Below are 15287 nucleotides of genomic sequence, written 5' to 3'. Positions count from 1 at the left end.
CCCCAATCTAATTTCTGTCAAACCATTCAGGAAAAAAAGCACGAGAATTTGTTTGAAACTTACGCTTTGATAAACGTTTAATCGTGCTTAGTTTTATCTTCTAATAATAAATCTGAATTTTGAAGTAATTTTTCAAGACAAATTTTGATGTTTTTTGACCATTTTGTCACTGAGTAAATTTGTTGGCAATCTGGTATTCCTATGCTTTCCCCCAGTCTCCGTGGGCCAATGTAACCAACATGGCGCTCTCAGGTGGAGGTCTCTTTTCGTAATTCTTGTCAAACTGATTTCACAATATTTCATCGATTAGGCCACACTTTTGGGGTGACATTTCGCAGATAGAAGAGAATCAAATTCTACGCCATGGCTGACGACTCCAAATTTGCAATAGTCTCCCCCAAGTCGGTAAAATTGTACGCCGAAATTTTCGGCGTGCAAAGTTTGACGGACGACCTGGCAAGTTCTCTTGCGGAAGATGTAACTTACAGGCTTCGCGAGACGCTTCAGGTACAGTTAGGCGCCCTAATTCTATCGGATTACTGGTCAACTTTTGTTATTTGATGTAGCTTCCGTTTGATTATTTGAAATGATTTACACAGAGTGCATCGCAGTTCATGAAGCATTCCAAGAGAAGGCGGCTCACATGTGAAGATTTCAACAAAGCGTTAGAAACGAGTAGCACAGAGGTGATACCAAAGCTTCATGTCTTTTTATTTTTTGGTATAATGATGAGGTCGTCATAATTTTGTATAGTCGTACGTACCCAAACCGGGACAGTTGGTGAAGGGAGGGGGGGGGGGGGGAGATCACTGTCCAGATTGTTTTGTTTTAAGCCCCTCCCCCCTCTCCCCTTTCTCTAGAAAGCTCCACTCTACCCCTCTAACTCTTTCACCCCTCTCCACTTTCCAATGCCACTGTCAGGATTTAAAACATTAGTTTCCAGTTACAACTTCATTTGTACTTTTTAAAGTTATTCTGCCCACCTCAAGACGTTTTAGTTCCTTCTTTGTGGAGATGTTTTATGGAAAACATAAAGCATTAAAAGGTCTCTTACAACAATCTTTATTAGTTTGCCCTATACTGGCTTATGAATTGAATAAGCTCCTCTCTCTTCCCCATTTTTCTTCAATGAACCCCTTTATGGCTTTGTCATGTTACATGTACAATGTATTTTTTGTCACTGGAAACAACTTCATTGTTTGTTTTGAATTTTTCACCAGCCCATTTATGGTTATGGATCATTGGAGGACATGTTGTTTCGCAGCACCACTACTAAAGATGGTGATATATTCTATGTTGAAGACAAGGAGATTGGTCTGCGAGAGCTGGCAATGAATGTGGCAATACCCACTGATCCTGGACAGAGAACAGTCAAAGGTGATAAGCATTCTCGTCTCCAGAGCTGCTTGTCCCTCTTAGCCGGCAGAGCCTGTGCACAACAAACAGTGGCTCTGGGGACTATGATTTGATTGGCTAAATTTTGACAAAGGAAGTTTCAAATCAGGCCAATCAAATTAACTGTTTAAAACTCTCATATGACAAAGAGAATTTTCAAGAAATAAAATGCAAACAAAGGGATTTTAAAATAGTTCATTTGATTGGCTGTTCCTTTTGTTTAAATCCAGCCAATCAAATCATGTGTCCCCAGAGCCACTTTTTTTTTTGATGTATAGGCTCTACCAGCTTAGAAGAGGGACAAACCGCTCTGGAGTCGAGAATTCATGAAGTGATAAGTTAATAATTGATTTTGACAGAACACTTCAGTGGAGGGGCTTGGATGAATCCAGTCTCCCTCATTTTGCCTAAAAAAATCCAAGACAGGAAGGTCTTAGGGAAATTCTCCCTTCCATAATAATTATTGGAGCAAAGAAAGGCTTAGTAATACATGTATCTGTGCACTTTCAGCCCCTCCTCTCCTTTTTCAAGTAAGAAAAAAAAAACAGTTTCTACTTTGGGTCGCCCCCTCGTTTCTTTTAAGTACTACTTGCAATTGATTTATAATTTATCATGATTGATGGTGGCTCAATGCAGTATAAAGACCCAAGTTGTTTATCAGAACTGAGCTCTAGAGGAGTTGAGTGGTTGACTTACACTTAAGTCTTAACAAGTTTCAGTCCAAATCAGGTTTATGTTTGAGGCAGTGGACCAAGTCGTTGTTGTTTAGACTGTGAATGATTAAAATTCAAAACTGGGTCAGTGGGTTGCTGTATAGATCACATGCACCATATAAGAGAGGCCCTGTTAGGGGGGTCTTCATGTCCCCCGTCTGAATTTTAAACCCTTTGATGTCGCAATTTCGAAAGGTCCGCATGTCGCTGTCGGAAATGGTTGAGTCCGGAGTGCATAACCTAAAATAATGCGTTCTCGTAGTTCTGTCGCCCAAATATTCCCTATTGTTGGATCTCTCAATTAGATCTGTTGGCACAGATGAAGGAGACACCTTCCTAGGGGGATCAGGGGGCATACTCCCCCAGAAAATTTTGAAAAACTGAAGTAGCTTAGACGTGTTTTCCATTATTCTGAGCAGGTACAAAGAGAACATGGAGTGAATTATTTTCAGAATGATGGATCATTATGTAGTTACTTAACTTAAGCAGCCTAAAAATGAAGTGTTAGAGCATAAGATTGCAGTCGTTCAATGCACGAGAATGGTCTTTACAAGGTCAGGCTATTTTGCCTACATCAGTACAAGCCACTTTAAAAAGCACCAATGTCGCTGTCGATTTTGCTTTTTTCTTTGTTGCTGTCGTTATTTCACGGGACCTTTTAGTCGTTTGTCGTCGTTTATTTCAGCTCCTTCATGTCGCCGTTTCAGAGCCGTATCGCCTGTCGGAATTTACCCTAACAGGTCCTCATAAGAGCACAAATACAACTGTCTAAAACCCCAACCCTCTGTTATTTCTGCAGCTTATTGGCTACCTACTGAGGGTTCCCAGGCTGCAGGAGGTCATGCTCAGCAAAATGGTGGTAGGTTGATACTGATGACTAAGTTCTTTACCAGATGAAGAAAAATTCTGCCTAATGCCATGAATTTCTGCGATTAGAAAAGCTGGCTGGCAAATACCCTGAGCTGGTGAATTGTGTACATTTAATTTCATTTTCGTTTTATATATTTTTTTGTGTTTTTATTTTATTTTCTGTGAAATTAGGTCGAGTTAACAATGTCAGTGAAGCTGGAGTTGTGCAGCATACCCTCTCAGAGGTGAATAATAAATTTGTTTTCTTCTGTTATAAGCAGTGGTTTAAACCAAGGAGCATCCACTTGGTAGTTTGTCAAGTATAATTGTCAGGCTAAGGGTACTTCTGAGAAGGACTGTTCTTGAGTCAATCCGAAGCAGACTCTTATGATGATTCCACTCAAGTCATTGAATTAGTCAGTTGCAATCATAACAACAGTCCATTTAAGGGCTACCCCCAACTGGATGATCACACTTCTAGGCGAGCTATTTTCTTGCATGTAACATCCCAGGCCAGCTATATATTAATATATAATTTTGCTCTCTGACTTATTTTATTGTTGTTGTTGTTGTATTTGAACCATCAATATTATTGTTTCTACTTATTGTAGGCCTGTTTGAGTTACTATGAACAGATAACAAAAGCTGTTTTAGGTGACGAGGAGCAATGCAGCAAGGTAAGAATTTCCTAGCCATAACCTGCAAACAAAGAGATATTTGTTTTGTAATAACTCTACACATTATAATTAATAAAAGCAGTTTTCTTGCCACTCTGGCTACCATAGTGCTTGGGATCATTAACTGATTGTTTTTATCACCATCTGTGGTAACCTACTTTTGAACGGCACGGTAGCTTCACCACAGTGACATGCCCATGCGCAAGAAGAATGACATTTGACATGTTTAAAACCTGAAGTGGGGAGGGTGGTGGAATCTTTTCAAGACCTTTTCAAAGTGGTGCCTTAAGAGAAGGGGCCTAAGAGAAAATGTAAGAATAATTGCTCGACTTCCTCTTTAATTTCATAGGTGGCTCTAAGTGATCTGAAAACCAATCCAAAGATTTCTTCTCTACTGGCCTATTTTGTGAACTTTATTGCATCAGGGGTAAGTGAAGAAACTGTATTTTCCACATAACACTATAGCAGTGCCAATTTATTGACATTGCATTGGGCGTTTTAAAACAAACAGTCACCAGGTACAAAATTTGCTATGCTGGATGGCATCAGAATGTGACAGCCTTCAAACTGAAACAATAAATTTCAACTAGCAGGGGTTTCAATAATAGCCGGGTAGCGGGTAGATCTACCCGCTTGTGATGGGCGGACTACCCGCTTGAAGCGTAATGCGAATATCTTATCAGACCAGATCATTTCACCGCAGCTACGAATTTCTACCAAGAAATTTCATAAAATTCCTGTCAGGTTCTAGGGAAAGAAAAGAAAAGATAAAAAGAAAAGATATTCTGGTGTTTACCCTGTCCTTTGGACCATAAAAGGTGAAGCGAAGTCTTGTAATGACACGTGAAATCATCGTTCAAAGCGCGAAAAAAATCTACCAGGCACTCTGAAATCGAGGGAGACTGGGACTAAGCGTGAATATTAATATGGCCGCTAGAAATAAAAGGCAGACGCTGTTGGCATTTTACGCCCCGGAACCTAAAAAAAAAAGGTCAAACGAGGTCAATTCTTCGCAGGGTAAGTTGAATACATTAAAAGGTTAGGGTTTTGCCTAGAAACGTGAAAAGTTTGCACTGATTTATTGTGTAACGTTCGCGTATCATTTCGAATACGAAAAATTAAAATCACATGTTTCAGATGTGTTGGCAACTTGGGCATTAAAAGAGTGCTCTTCCTTGATAGACATTATTGTCTGAGTAACATAATTTTCTTCAGATCTGTTTCTGAGTAACACAATTTTCTTCAGATCTGTTTACACTGGTTGACTTCATACATACAACAAAGTAATCTTAAAAGTACCCAAAATGCAGGAAAATGCACCTACGAGAGTATAGAATTTCAAAATTTTCCGGGGGGGCATGCCCCCGGACCCCCCTAGAGGGGGAAGGCCCGTTGGGCCTTCCATTGATACCCGCCTGTTTTTATATTCTACCCACTTGTGCCAAAACTTATTGAAACCCCTGACTAGTCAAGCTTGACATTCCTTCATTTTGGATGTCCCAGTGAATACATGTTGCTTGCCTACTAGCATGGTGGATTTTGTACCATTCTTGTTTGTTGCAGAAAACCATTGTGTGGTTGTATTTTAAGCAGAGTGTTTATATTTTGTATCGCAATTTAACTTTATTATCATGAGGCCTTCCAAGGGGTAAAAGCGACAAGCAACATGACCCTGAATACTGACGACACAGGAACATTTTAACAACAACAAGCGACGTCATTATGGCACTCAATCGGACAGCGACACAATGGGACAGCAACACAATAGTGGGAAAAAATGACAGCAACATTTACAGCTGTTGGCTAGGTGGCATGGGAGCTCAGAAACATGCAACATTGTGACACAGCTACCCCCCTTGGAAGGCATCTATTATGATTGTGATGGGTATTTAATTTATTGTTTCCAGAAATCATGTTTTGTCTACATTATTTCAGGTTAAGACTTACAGCCACGACTTGACTCAGCTAAGCAAGCTTCTGAGTATGGTCAGATCCCTAATCGATAATCTGTCACTGTTCCTTGAACCATATGTAAGCAATTAAAATTAAATATTACCAAGACATATTTTTAATTTGTTATTTACAGTACTTATAAAAGTAATTTAAATGTAAATAACATTGCAGCTTTTGTTCATCCCCCCCCTTTACATTTGTGTGAGACATGTTGATCTGGAGATTACTGGGTTAGACTTCAGATTGAGTAGGTCAAAACTTACAATATTCATTATTCTCTTGTCAAAAGCCAGTTATTGTCTGAGAAACTTGACTCTTGCCCAGACAATTTTGGCCTACATTCTTATATTGACCCTCTTTGAGAAGGCTAGCTAGAAGCATGCCTCCCACATAGCATGTGAATTAAGTCAGTGACTTACAGTTATTTCATACTGCCAGTGGCTTGAAGTCAGTCTTGCTCTCCAGGTCTTAACACAAAAAAGCACTTACCGGTACATTTTACTGTCTTTAATCAAAACAAAACAAAAACAAAATGGAAAAAAAGTTTTTGCTGTAGGCTCTGTAAGCCTGTTGTCAAAGGCTAGTAGCCCAACAGGACCAGAGCTCATCCGGTTTATGTAGCATTAAGCAGCTAGGAGAATTTCTATTCATTATCATGGTGGTTAATATAACTTTTTCAACTTCAAGTCAATGATCAATCAGTTTTTATCACCTACACGTTTTCTTACTTACAACTCAGTGTTTGTTTAACAGGTGATCCAGCTTGTTACAGCGGTCATGTATTGTCTGCTTGAGTCTCTTGCTGCTTCGTTAAATCCACAAAACGATCACTGGCGACTGAGGGACGAGGCAGCATACATTCTGGCTCGCATTAGTAGGTAAGATCCTCAGGATGGCTGTGTTTATCAAATTCACATTGTCAAGTTCAGAGGGTAAAATGCGCTGCCTGCTAGCAGCTTTAACAAGACTATGGTCCATGTCAAAATTCAAACTCCTTCTGTGGCAAAAAGCTTCATAAAAACTTGTTGCTCCTTGGCAAACCTTTACAGTTTTCGAGTCTACTATATTCAAACAATTCTTAGAAAGTGCATTCCCAAGGAAGCTTATTTGGGACAAATAAATTTCCTCCCACTGATTCAAATTAGCTCTTCAATCTAAATTAGATGGGGTGCTACGAGTGCAAAAGATTATTGCGTAAAAAAAGTATTTCATGAATGGAACTTATCGAAAAAGGGACGCTTTATAAAGAAATGCATCATTAAATCGGAGCCTTTTTTGAAAAGGAGGGAGCACATTCCGTAAGGAGGGCTCTCACTTCAGCATGATGACATTAATGTTTAGCAATAGTTGGAATTCTGACCAATCAGTTGACCAATTGGTTTTTGAATTTTTTTAGGAAATGTAGCAACCCGGTCAACTACTTGAGACAACAGCTGCTCATGACGCTACAAGAAGTGTTGTTAGATGATGGTCGCCCTTTCTGTTCGCATTATGGAGCTGTTGTAGGACTCACTGAACTGGGACCAGAGGTACAATATCATAAATACACTCAGTTAACCAAGCAAAGCTTGTTGCATGTTATAGGCCGCTACTAAAAGAAAACTTAACGTCTGTTTAAGTCTGGGTATCTTTTCTGACAAAGTGAAATTATTTTATCAAAACTGTGGGCTCGATGGAGGAGGGGAGGGAAGCGCTTACATCCACCATATTTTCTTGATTAAATGCCAGGTCTCAGTCGAAAAAACATTGTCTCCAAGGTGGAGATGTAAATTACCCCTTTAAACATTTATTGGAGATATAAAAACCATTGCTTCATAAACACATGGCTCGCATAAACTGCAGAAGGCGAATAAACGCTGAGTCCACCAGGGCAAGTTTTAAATATCGCGTTTAACCGAGAAAATACGGTACTAAAATGTGGTCACACAGCTGTCTGCTTTCGAGAATGCCAACTGTTCAGTAAAGGGCAGACATCTACTGGTGCCATGCCCCGGGTTATTCGGTTAGCAAATAGCACAGCTTGACAAAGACAAAGGTTATTGGAGGCGTAAATGATTTGTTTCCTTGTTTATTTCAGGCCTTAGAACAATACGTGATGCCTCATCTGCGGACCTACTGGAACCAATTACAGCAAGTGTTGGATGATAACAGCCAATCAAATGCTCCTCTTCAAGAGGAAGCTTACCAAGTTTATGGAGCTCTTCTGGTATGCTGCATGGGTTTCATTGATAATTATTGTGAATGTTTAACAGGAATATAACTAGAGAAAACAGGCTGACGCGTTGTCTGTCTTGAGGTTTCTTAGCCTAAAACCTTGATTGCTTGATAAAATCAATCCATAATACATCGCTCTCGTCGTTTATGTTTTCAGTATAATTGTCCTTCTGTCTTTGGAAGTGAGCCGCATTCTTGTCCCCAGAGTGGCTTGTCCCACTCAATCCGGCTGAGACTGTGCACAAGAAACAGGTGGCAATGGGGACAAATGATTTGATTGGCTGGATGTTAACAAAGGGAGTTTGAAATCTAGCCAGCAAAATCAACCATTTCAAACTCCAATACAAACAAAGGGATTTTAAAACGGCTCATTTCACTGGCTGTTTCTTTTGTTAAAATCCAGCCAATCAAATCATGTGCCCCCAGAGCCACTCAAGTTGTTTTTGTCCTGCTAGGCTCAGCCGGCAAAGAGGAACAAGCAGCTCTAGGGACGAGAATGGAGATAGCCTGTTCCATGCTCTCTCGTTTTTCCCTGCTTGTCCCAAACAACATTGTACCAAACAATGCTTCATGGTTATTACCCCTAAAAGTGCCAGTTGGCATGTGTGCCATAACTTGGTCAATATTTGTCCAATTTATTTAAATTTTTGTCACCACACTTGTCTTCAAAAGATCTGCATGTTGAAAGGATAAAATTGTACCTTCCCCCTATTTGTGACATGATTAACCACCCCTATAACTTTTGCAACTTTTTTGCCTGACACAAAGGTGACATGCAACATTACTAAAATAAACCAGTAAACTGAGATCTGCACAATAAGCTGTAGTTTAGGGGTATGCCTACTATATACGGAGAGAAACAATTTTTTAAATCTTTTTCTTTTTTACGTTTTAACCCATTTCTTTCAAAACTGTAACTTCCTTCTCATTTGTTCAAGTGTTTTATGAAATTTTCTGATCAAGAACTTTCAAATGGTGTATCATATATGGATATCAGGTTTATATATTTTTTTTAATTTACGAAATAAAAAGACCATTCGCTTTAGGGGTAAAGGTTTAATCATCAACTGTACACCTCTTTTTTCCCTACAGCAAGCCGCTGGATGCCTTTTGAAGTCGAAACAGCATGGCGTTCCCATGACCACTCTTGGCTTTCAAGTCAACAACTCACACCCAGTCCTGCGCAGCAATCTGTCTCCGTGGGCTGGGGCGAGTGTAATTCAGCGCCCAGCCCCCCGTGGCCTCGTCCCGATCCCGGTCGAGCTCAACCAGTCACGCGTCCAATCCTCTACAGCTCTACCAGCAACTCTACGAGGTATTCGGCGATAGTCTGGGGCCGAGGATTGCGCATAACAACTGGCAGGATGCGGCTGTCACTAAGACCAATCAGCTGCGGATGCAGCCATTTGCCCATGCGTACTTTCCGTTACGGCCTCTGCCGCGCGATGCTAATATCATCAAAGAGTTAATATGCAAAGCTAAAGAGAAATTAAAGTCATCGAGTTCACAATCAACTCCGCTTAGTGCTAAGAGAAAACGAACTATTGACGAGGAAACATCTAAGAACACAGAAACTCACAAAGAGAGGCCAAAAAGCAAAAGAATCTGTTTGACCTTAAGGCCCGTGCAGACAAAGGTCTCAAGCATACCTATGGATTTAGACCCTGGAGAACCTAGTCCTTCGCGAACCAGAGCTACAGGGATCTCAAGAAGAAGCAGTCAAAAGGACCCTGCAAGGGCATCAAGACATGTACAACAAACAGCAAAGATCAATCAAAAACATTTGAAATGCGCTGTAGAAACCGGACGCATTCGTAGAAAGTTTAGAAAACAAAACCTATCGCTAAATAACAGAGCGAAGTATGATTATCATATTGGAGTTACATTGTAACAATATGACGGCCAATATTGTAACAATATTGCGGTCAGCTCTTTACCTTTCTGTATAAATGTAGAAATTTCGATAGTTATTTATTCAAGAAGTACAGTGGGCGCTTAACCCACAGTACATTTCTATCAAAATAAAGCTTTGTCTAAAACGTGAGTTTTACCAAGTTGCAATATGCATAAATCAGTTAAAGTCATCCCGTTTACATATCGAAGCAAATCTCATTCAATCCTGCTTAATCCAAATTAAAATGCCGTGCAAACTTGGCTTCAAAAAACAATTCACCACCCTAACTGCATACAACTTTGAGAATGAGCAAAAAAGCCTTACATGATGATTTGGATAAAATACTGTACTCGTTAATTCCAACGAATCTCAATCACCTTCATCCTCGGAATCCCAGGGGCAGCTAGTCGGGACGGCAGAATTTTCGCGGCTTGTTGTTAATTTTCACCCGAAAATCCCGTTGTTCAGACTAGCTGCCCCTGGGTCTCCGAAGAAGGCGAGTCACCTTTGTTTCATTGGTCGTTTCTTTGTTCAAAGGATAGTCTAGGTGTTAGTAAGAAACTAATCAAATCGCGCGTTTGCTCGTATCCAAGGGTTTCCCATATAACAAGAATTACAGGGCAACACTCCAAAGATTTAGCAGTTAGCGTTTCATACATCTGATATTCGACCCCATAAATTCCATACTGGATGACGTAACGTCGTGTACAGCCTCTTATCAGTTGTTATCGTTCCGCATTCATCGGCTTTCTGGCCTGTTCCAGGCGTTCGGTTTGCTGAGGAGGAGCGCAAAGAACGGCTAGCCTACAGGTGTACCTTCCCTCAAAAAATCAGGGAAAGGAACGTCTGTGTTGCGCCGTCGTTAATTATCTTCCAGTATTCTTTGCCCGATGATTTTAAAGGGAAGGGGACGGCTGTACACAGGCTATAGCTACTTGATAAAGAACGGCGAGTAAAACAAAAGACGGAGAGGAGAGTCGCTCGCCATTTTTTTTTTGTTTTTGTTTTTCGCTCTCCGTTATTCTTACTAATCTCGATTTTTGTGCTGCTCTTCAACTAACCGTATCGAGGTGAAGGGTGCCTGGTGGTGCTTTAAAATATGTTCTAACCCTTGTGGTGTAAGTCGTTGGGAAATGCGAGGACTTTGCTTCCGGTAAAGCGAGAGGGTATTGGGAACGGTTGCGGTTTTCAGTCGGTCCTTTTTCCAAGATACTTTATCTTGTCAGGAGCCCATTACATTGTGGTATTTCCGGTACAATATTCTTTTTGCCCTGTAATCAAACTATCAGTTGTGACATGATATGAGCCTTCTATAAAGAGCTTATTAAAGTACATTTTGTGTGTGTATATTGACCATGTTGACCAGCCTGGGTCGCCCACAGGTGGCGAAATACGGAAACTTTGAAAAAGACAATTAGGAAAGTCCCCACATCAGCCTGGGAACTTCCTTCCGCAGGAAAGTCGATGACACACAACTTGATCAACTTCGGCAACTACAGGCGACAGACAACGGACAGGAACTGAACAGAAACGACCACAAGCACAAATTACCAGGAGTACCGAGAGCAAAATTTAAACATTCACATTCTAGAGTAGCTATAAGAAATACTGAACCGAATTGAGTTTGAAGTTCTGTTATGATCGATTACTGGATTAGGGGTTGTTCCCAGATAATTCGATAGTCACTTCCGTTCCAAATCAAGTCACGCAATCAAGCTTGTCACACGAGGCAAAATGTAAAAATACGTAAGGTGTGTAAACTCTTCGGCCGGAATAACAAAGAAACAAAGATTAAAAACTATCAAATAAAAATAAATTGAAAAGATACGCACATTCCGCATATAAAGAGTCATTTCCGGAAATTATTGCCAGACCGTGATAAATTCTATTTTCGGAGATTCTTGGAAAACTGGGGCTTCCCTCGAAATAGGGGCTTCCCTGAAAAAATTCCCGCAGACAATTGAGTCATTGATAAAATAATTGTTATAAGAGACGACGGCGTAAAGCATATCTTCAGTCTTTGAACCTTGAGACGCAAATTCCAAGACACAGTTGGCTGTTACAATGCCGAATCCCAACGAGTCTTCAAAAGCAGACCAAGGTAATTAACAATTATATTTCAAAATCAATTAAGCAATTCAAATTATTCTACAACGGTAATCTCTGTACACATCAAAAGTTGTTTATCAACGACACGTTTTCAAGGGCTTGAGTTTCGCTTCAACTTCATTTTAGACTGTTTTAGCGCCATGTATACTATTAATATAAACGGCTATACGTACACAAGACATTTGTTGTTTTGAATGTACACACTGAAGTCTTTGATTGTCAATTCAAGAAATCAATTTGAAAGGATCTCGCATCTCGGAATTTATAAATATAAAATACAGCTTTTAAAAGGAATCTCAAATCGATTGTAAATCAGAACATAACCTTGCTTTATTATATCGATTCGTGCTCAAAAAAGATATTTAGATATATTTATTCGAGTCCGGCAAGCGGTTGATAATCATATATTTCCTCGTGTCGTATCACTGTACTCTTGTCTTTAACGTCGGTTTCTTGCAATTGCCTCCCTGTAAGTTTACTTAAATATATAGCATCAAGGTTGAATTCACGTTTCACACCAGTTTAAAATTTGTAATGCACTAGCCTAGAAGAAAAGAACGGCGGAAGGATATGAACTTTCGCGTGATTAAGTTCGGTTGCGTGATGAGTTGCTTTTGGGAAGTCACGCAATTCGGCGTGGTCTGGTGACGTCATCGAATTTAAGGTCAAGACCTGCTATTTTAAATTTAAAACGTTCTAAAGAAACTTAAAATTTTCCATATAACAATTTTAATTTTCATATCTTTAATATATTTTGTCTAGGAGCTCACACTGATCAGGATCAAATTGATGCAATTTTAAGGTAAGTTACGCCGTGTTCAAACATGTTCATGATTGAGCTGAAAAATTAATTAACCGTCTGACCGCGGCACAAGCGCGGGGGTGGGGTGGGGGGGAGGGTAGGGTGATGGAGGTAAGAGTTTCTCCATATAAACAGGCGCTGTTGTAGGTAAAGTGTTCTTAACGGGGGGGGGGGGGGTTGGGTGGGGTGAGCTTGACTGAAATACGTTTTAAAAGTGAAGTATCACAAGGATTTTATTCATTTTTTTTTTTATCAAAACCAGCTGTGCTATAATTATCTCTACTTGTTTACAAAATAATTCTAGAACACCAAGAGAAAGATATCAACCGAATTGTTTTGAAATTCGTGAAAAAGGTAGCCTGCATAGAAGGCGCCTGTTTTATTTTTTTAGTAGTTTTTGGGAATGTGAAAGGCGCGAGGTTGTTTCTGGCGCATTTTGAACCTGGGCCATTATTTTAAGGTTTCCACACTTCTCCTTTAATAACAACTTTCTTTTTCTACTTAAAGGCACAAAAAATCGAGCGAACATCGTTTCCACGAAGCACATGAGGGAATTTTCAGTGGACTGTGGGACTGGATCACGGAATGTAAGCAAGACGCGCTGAAAGAAGAAGCCCTGTTCAGTGGAGAGCTGCAGAGCAGCTGCTTCCTGTATGAAGGGTTTAAAACCAGTAGGTTCATCGGGAAAATCCACCTGCAGAATGGCGGACAAGGGACGGGCACCATGGTCTCCAAACGGCTCCTTCTCACTGCCTTACACGTTTTTAAGACTTGTAAGAGGGGCAAGGTGATATTTGAAAGAGTCAATCCTAGCAGTAGCGTGTACCATATGACAGAGGAAATCTTCAAGCTTGAACCAGAGAGGTTCTTCCTAGCTCATCCAGATGACACTCTCGACATCGCTTTGATCGCTGTATCTGAGAGATCCATTGACGGAAATTCCAGCCTAAGTGACATCGGTTACTGCGAAAGGGTGATCACCTCAGAGAAACCGGGTACGCACGTGAACATAATCCAGTTCCCTCAGGACAAAAAACAAATGGTGGTTCTACGTGAAAATCAAATTCTGCACGCAGATGACAGCTACCTGAAGCTCTTCGACAAATCCTTCATTGAGCATCACCGCTACAAAGCACATCGTTCGGTTGCTAAAAAGCGAGGCTTTTTCTCATCGCTGAAGAAGAACAATTGTGAATACAATCTGCCGTTCCTTCGCTACACTGCAGATACCGACGATGGGTCATCCGGGGGTCCCTGTTTTGACGACATGTGGAACTTAATAGGTATCCATCAGTGCGCTCTTTCTGTGCAAGACAAACGCAAGTCCAAAGGGTTCAAGTACATTGCTAATGAGGGTCTCAAAATTGGTGTTGTTATCGACTGGGTAAATACTGAGCTTGCGAAAAACGACTCCTACGACCAAGAAGAACTTGGAGAATTATTTGGGGGAAACATGTGATTTGACTCTGTAATTTTGTTTTATATACAATCATATCGCTAAGTGATTGGTTTTTTAAATCTTGTGCCACTTTCTTAGCCAATCAAAAGTGAAACCAAAACCATCTGCGGATTGCTCACACACGTTTTCCCGCGCTTCGCGTGGGCAGCATGTACATACGTCCAGTTTTGATTGGTTCACTGGATTGTCTGTCTCTTGTGATTGGCCAGAACGATTACTTTGGTTTTGGTTTTAATTTACGACACTCAATTGAAAACCACTTTTACACGACCGTGATTCTCCCCAATAAGATTTCTCAAATCGAGAACACTTGAAATCATAGAAAGACTTAAGGAAACATTTTTTTTTTGTAAAGCTACATATCCTCCTTTGAGATGCTTTTTATTAGCATAGAACGCATGCAGTCTCGCTGTTTTGAATTAAGATATCCGATTGCTAGTGTTGCGCTAACTCGTCAGAATTGTGTTGTCGACGTCAAATTCTGTTATTCGACATCTGAACAAACAGCGAGATTACTGCGAGGGTTTGGTAACTAATGTTTACTACGCATGTTTGTTTGTACAAAATCAAAACCGCTGGCACCTATAAGATAATCCTGAAAGTGGCGTGTTTGTCGGTGACTGCCACCCAGACTAAAATAAAAGGCTTGTCGTTTGAATGTCGCGTTTGTTATCGACAACAAAATAGTTTTATTTTTTTTAACTTTTGAAAAGAAAAATCCTTTTTTGTTGTTTGCCGATAACAATTTTTTTTTAACATTACATAGCGATTACTTTCTAAGCTGGGTATTTTGTTATCAATGAGTTTTTATGATCGGCAATTTTCCTAGCCTTTTGAGGTCCTAAGTCAGCAATTTTAAACTTAGCGCTATTTCACTGGAAATGCAGAATTATAGTACAGCCCGTTAAACTAAAAGTTAACTGAGTTAGATTTAAAGACGTCAAGAACGAATACTGTAAGAAATTGTTATTAATATTGTATTATTATTAATTAAAACTATTAATTAACGCAACAAACAGCTGTATTGTTCTTTTTGGCGCGTGTTTGGCCTTACAGACCACATTTGAATAATTATAAGCTCTTCAAATCAATCTTCTATTCTTTCAACATCCTCATTACAAAGAGTTGTGAGAGGCACTCAGTGCTTCATATAATACAGGCACATTCAGTCCTGTTAAAAACATATACCTTAGTACATGGACATCAATTCTCGTACAGCAGT

The 15287-nt window shown here is 40.0% G+C and overlaps 2 protein-coding genes across 2 annotated transcripts; both read left to right on the top strand.

The window, feature by feature from the left end:
- The first annotated feature begins 240 nt into the window (after nt 1-240).
- LOC144634948 (TAF6-like RNA polymerase II p300/CBP-associated factor-associated factor 65 kDa subunit 6L) lies at nt 241-9839 on the top strand. The gene is given in 13 exon segments (XM_078493998.1): nt 241-507; nt 600-686; nt 1221-1377; nt 2908-2967; nt 3150-3202; nt 3569-3634; nt 3984-4061; nt 5570-5665; nt 6341-6465; nt 6984-7116; nt 7665-7793; nt 8894-9034; nt 9036-9839. Coding segments are annotated over 13 exon segments (1926 nt in total). The 5' UTR covers nt 241-363; the 3' UTR covers nt 9693-9839.
- Nucleotides 9840-11693: 1854 nt separating this feature from the next.
- Nucleotides 11694-15018, top strand: LOC144635026 (uncharacterized protein y4fB-like). Its single transcript, XM_078494094.1, has 3 exons — nt 11694-11796; nt 12567-12606; nt 13114-15018. Exons 1-3 carry the CDS (start codon nt 11760-11762, stop codon nt 14063-14065), a joined length of 1029 nt encoding a protein of 342 aa, XP_078350220.1. The 5' UTR covers nt 11694-11759; the 3' UTR covers nt 14066-15018.
- The last annotated feature ends 269 nt before the right edge of the window (nt 15019-15287 follow it).

The sequence above is a fragment of the Oculina patagonica genome, chromosome 13 (genome assembly GCF_052425735.1).
Source record: "Oculina patagonica isolate OP01 chromosome 13, crgOcupat, whole genome shotgun sequence".
Classification (NCBI taxonomy): domain Eukaryota; kingdom Metazoa; phylum Cnidaria; class Anthozoa; order Scleractinia; family Oculinidae; genus Oculina; species Oculina patagonica.
Note: the sequence above shows the minus strand (reverse complement) of the source record. Positions and strands in the feature narration are given on the sequence as shown.

What these genes read in the sequence shown, in the direction of transcription:
- LOC144635026 (XM_078494094.1), top strand. Translation starts at nt 11,760, where the DNA reads ATGCCGAATCCCAACGAGTCTTCAAAAGCAGACCAAG. An exon ending in GTCTTCAAAAGCAGACCAAG is followed by an intron (nt 11,797 to 12,566) that starts GTAATTAACAAT and finishes TATTTTGTCTAG; the next exon opens with GAGCTCACACTGATCAGGAT. An exon ending in CAAATTGATGCAATTTTAAG is followed by an intron (nt 12,607 to 13,113) that starts GTAAGTTACGCC and finishes TTCTACTTAAAG; the next exon opens with GCACAAAAAATCGAGCGAAC.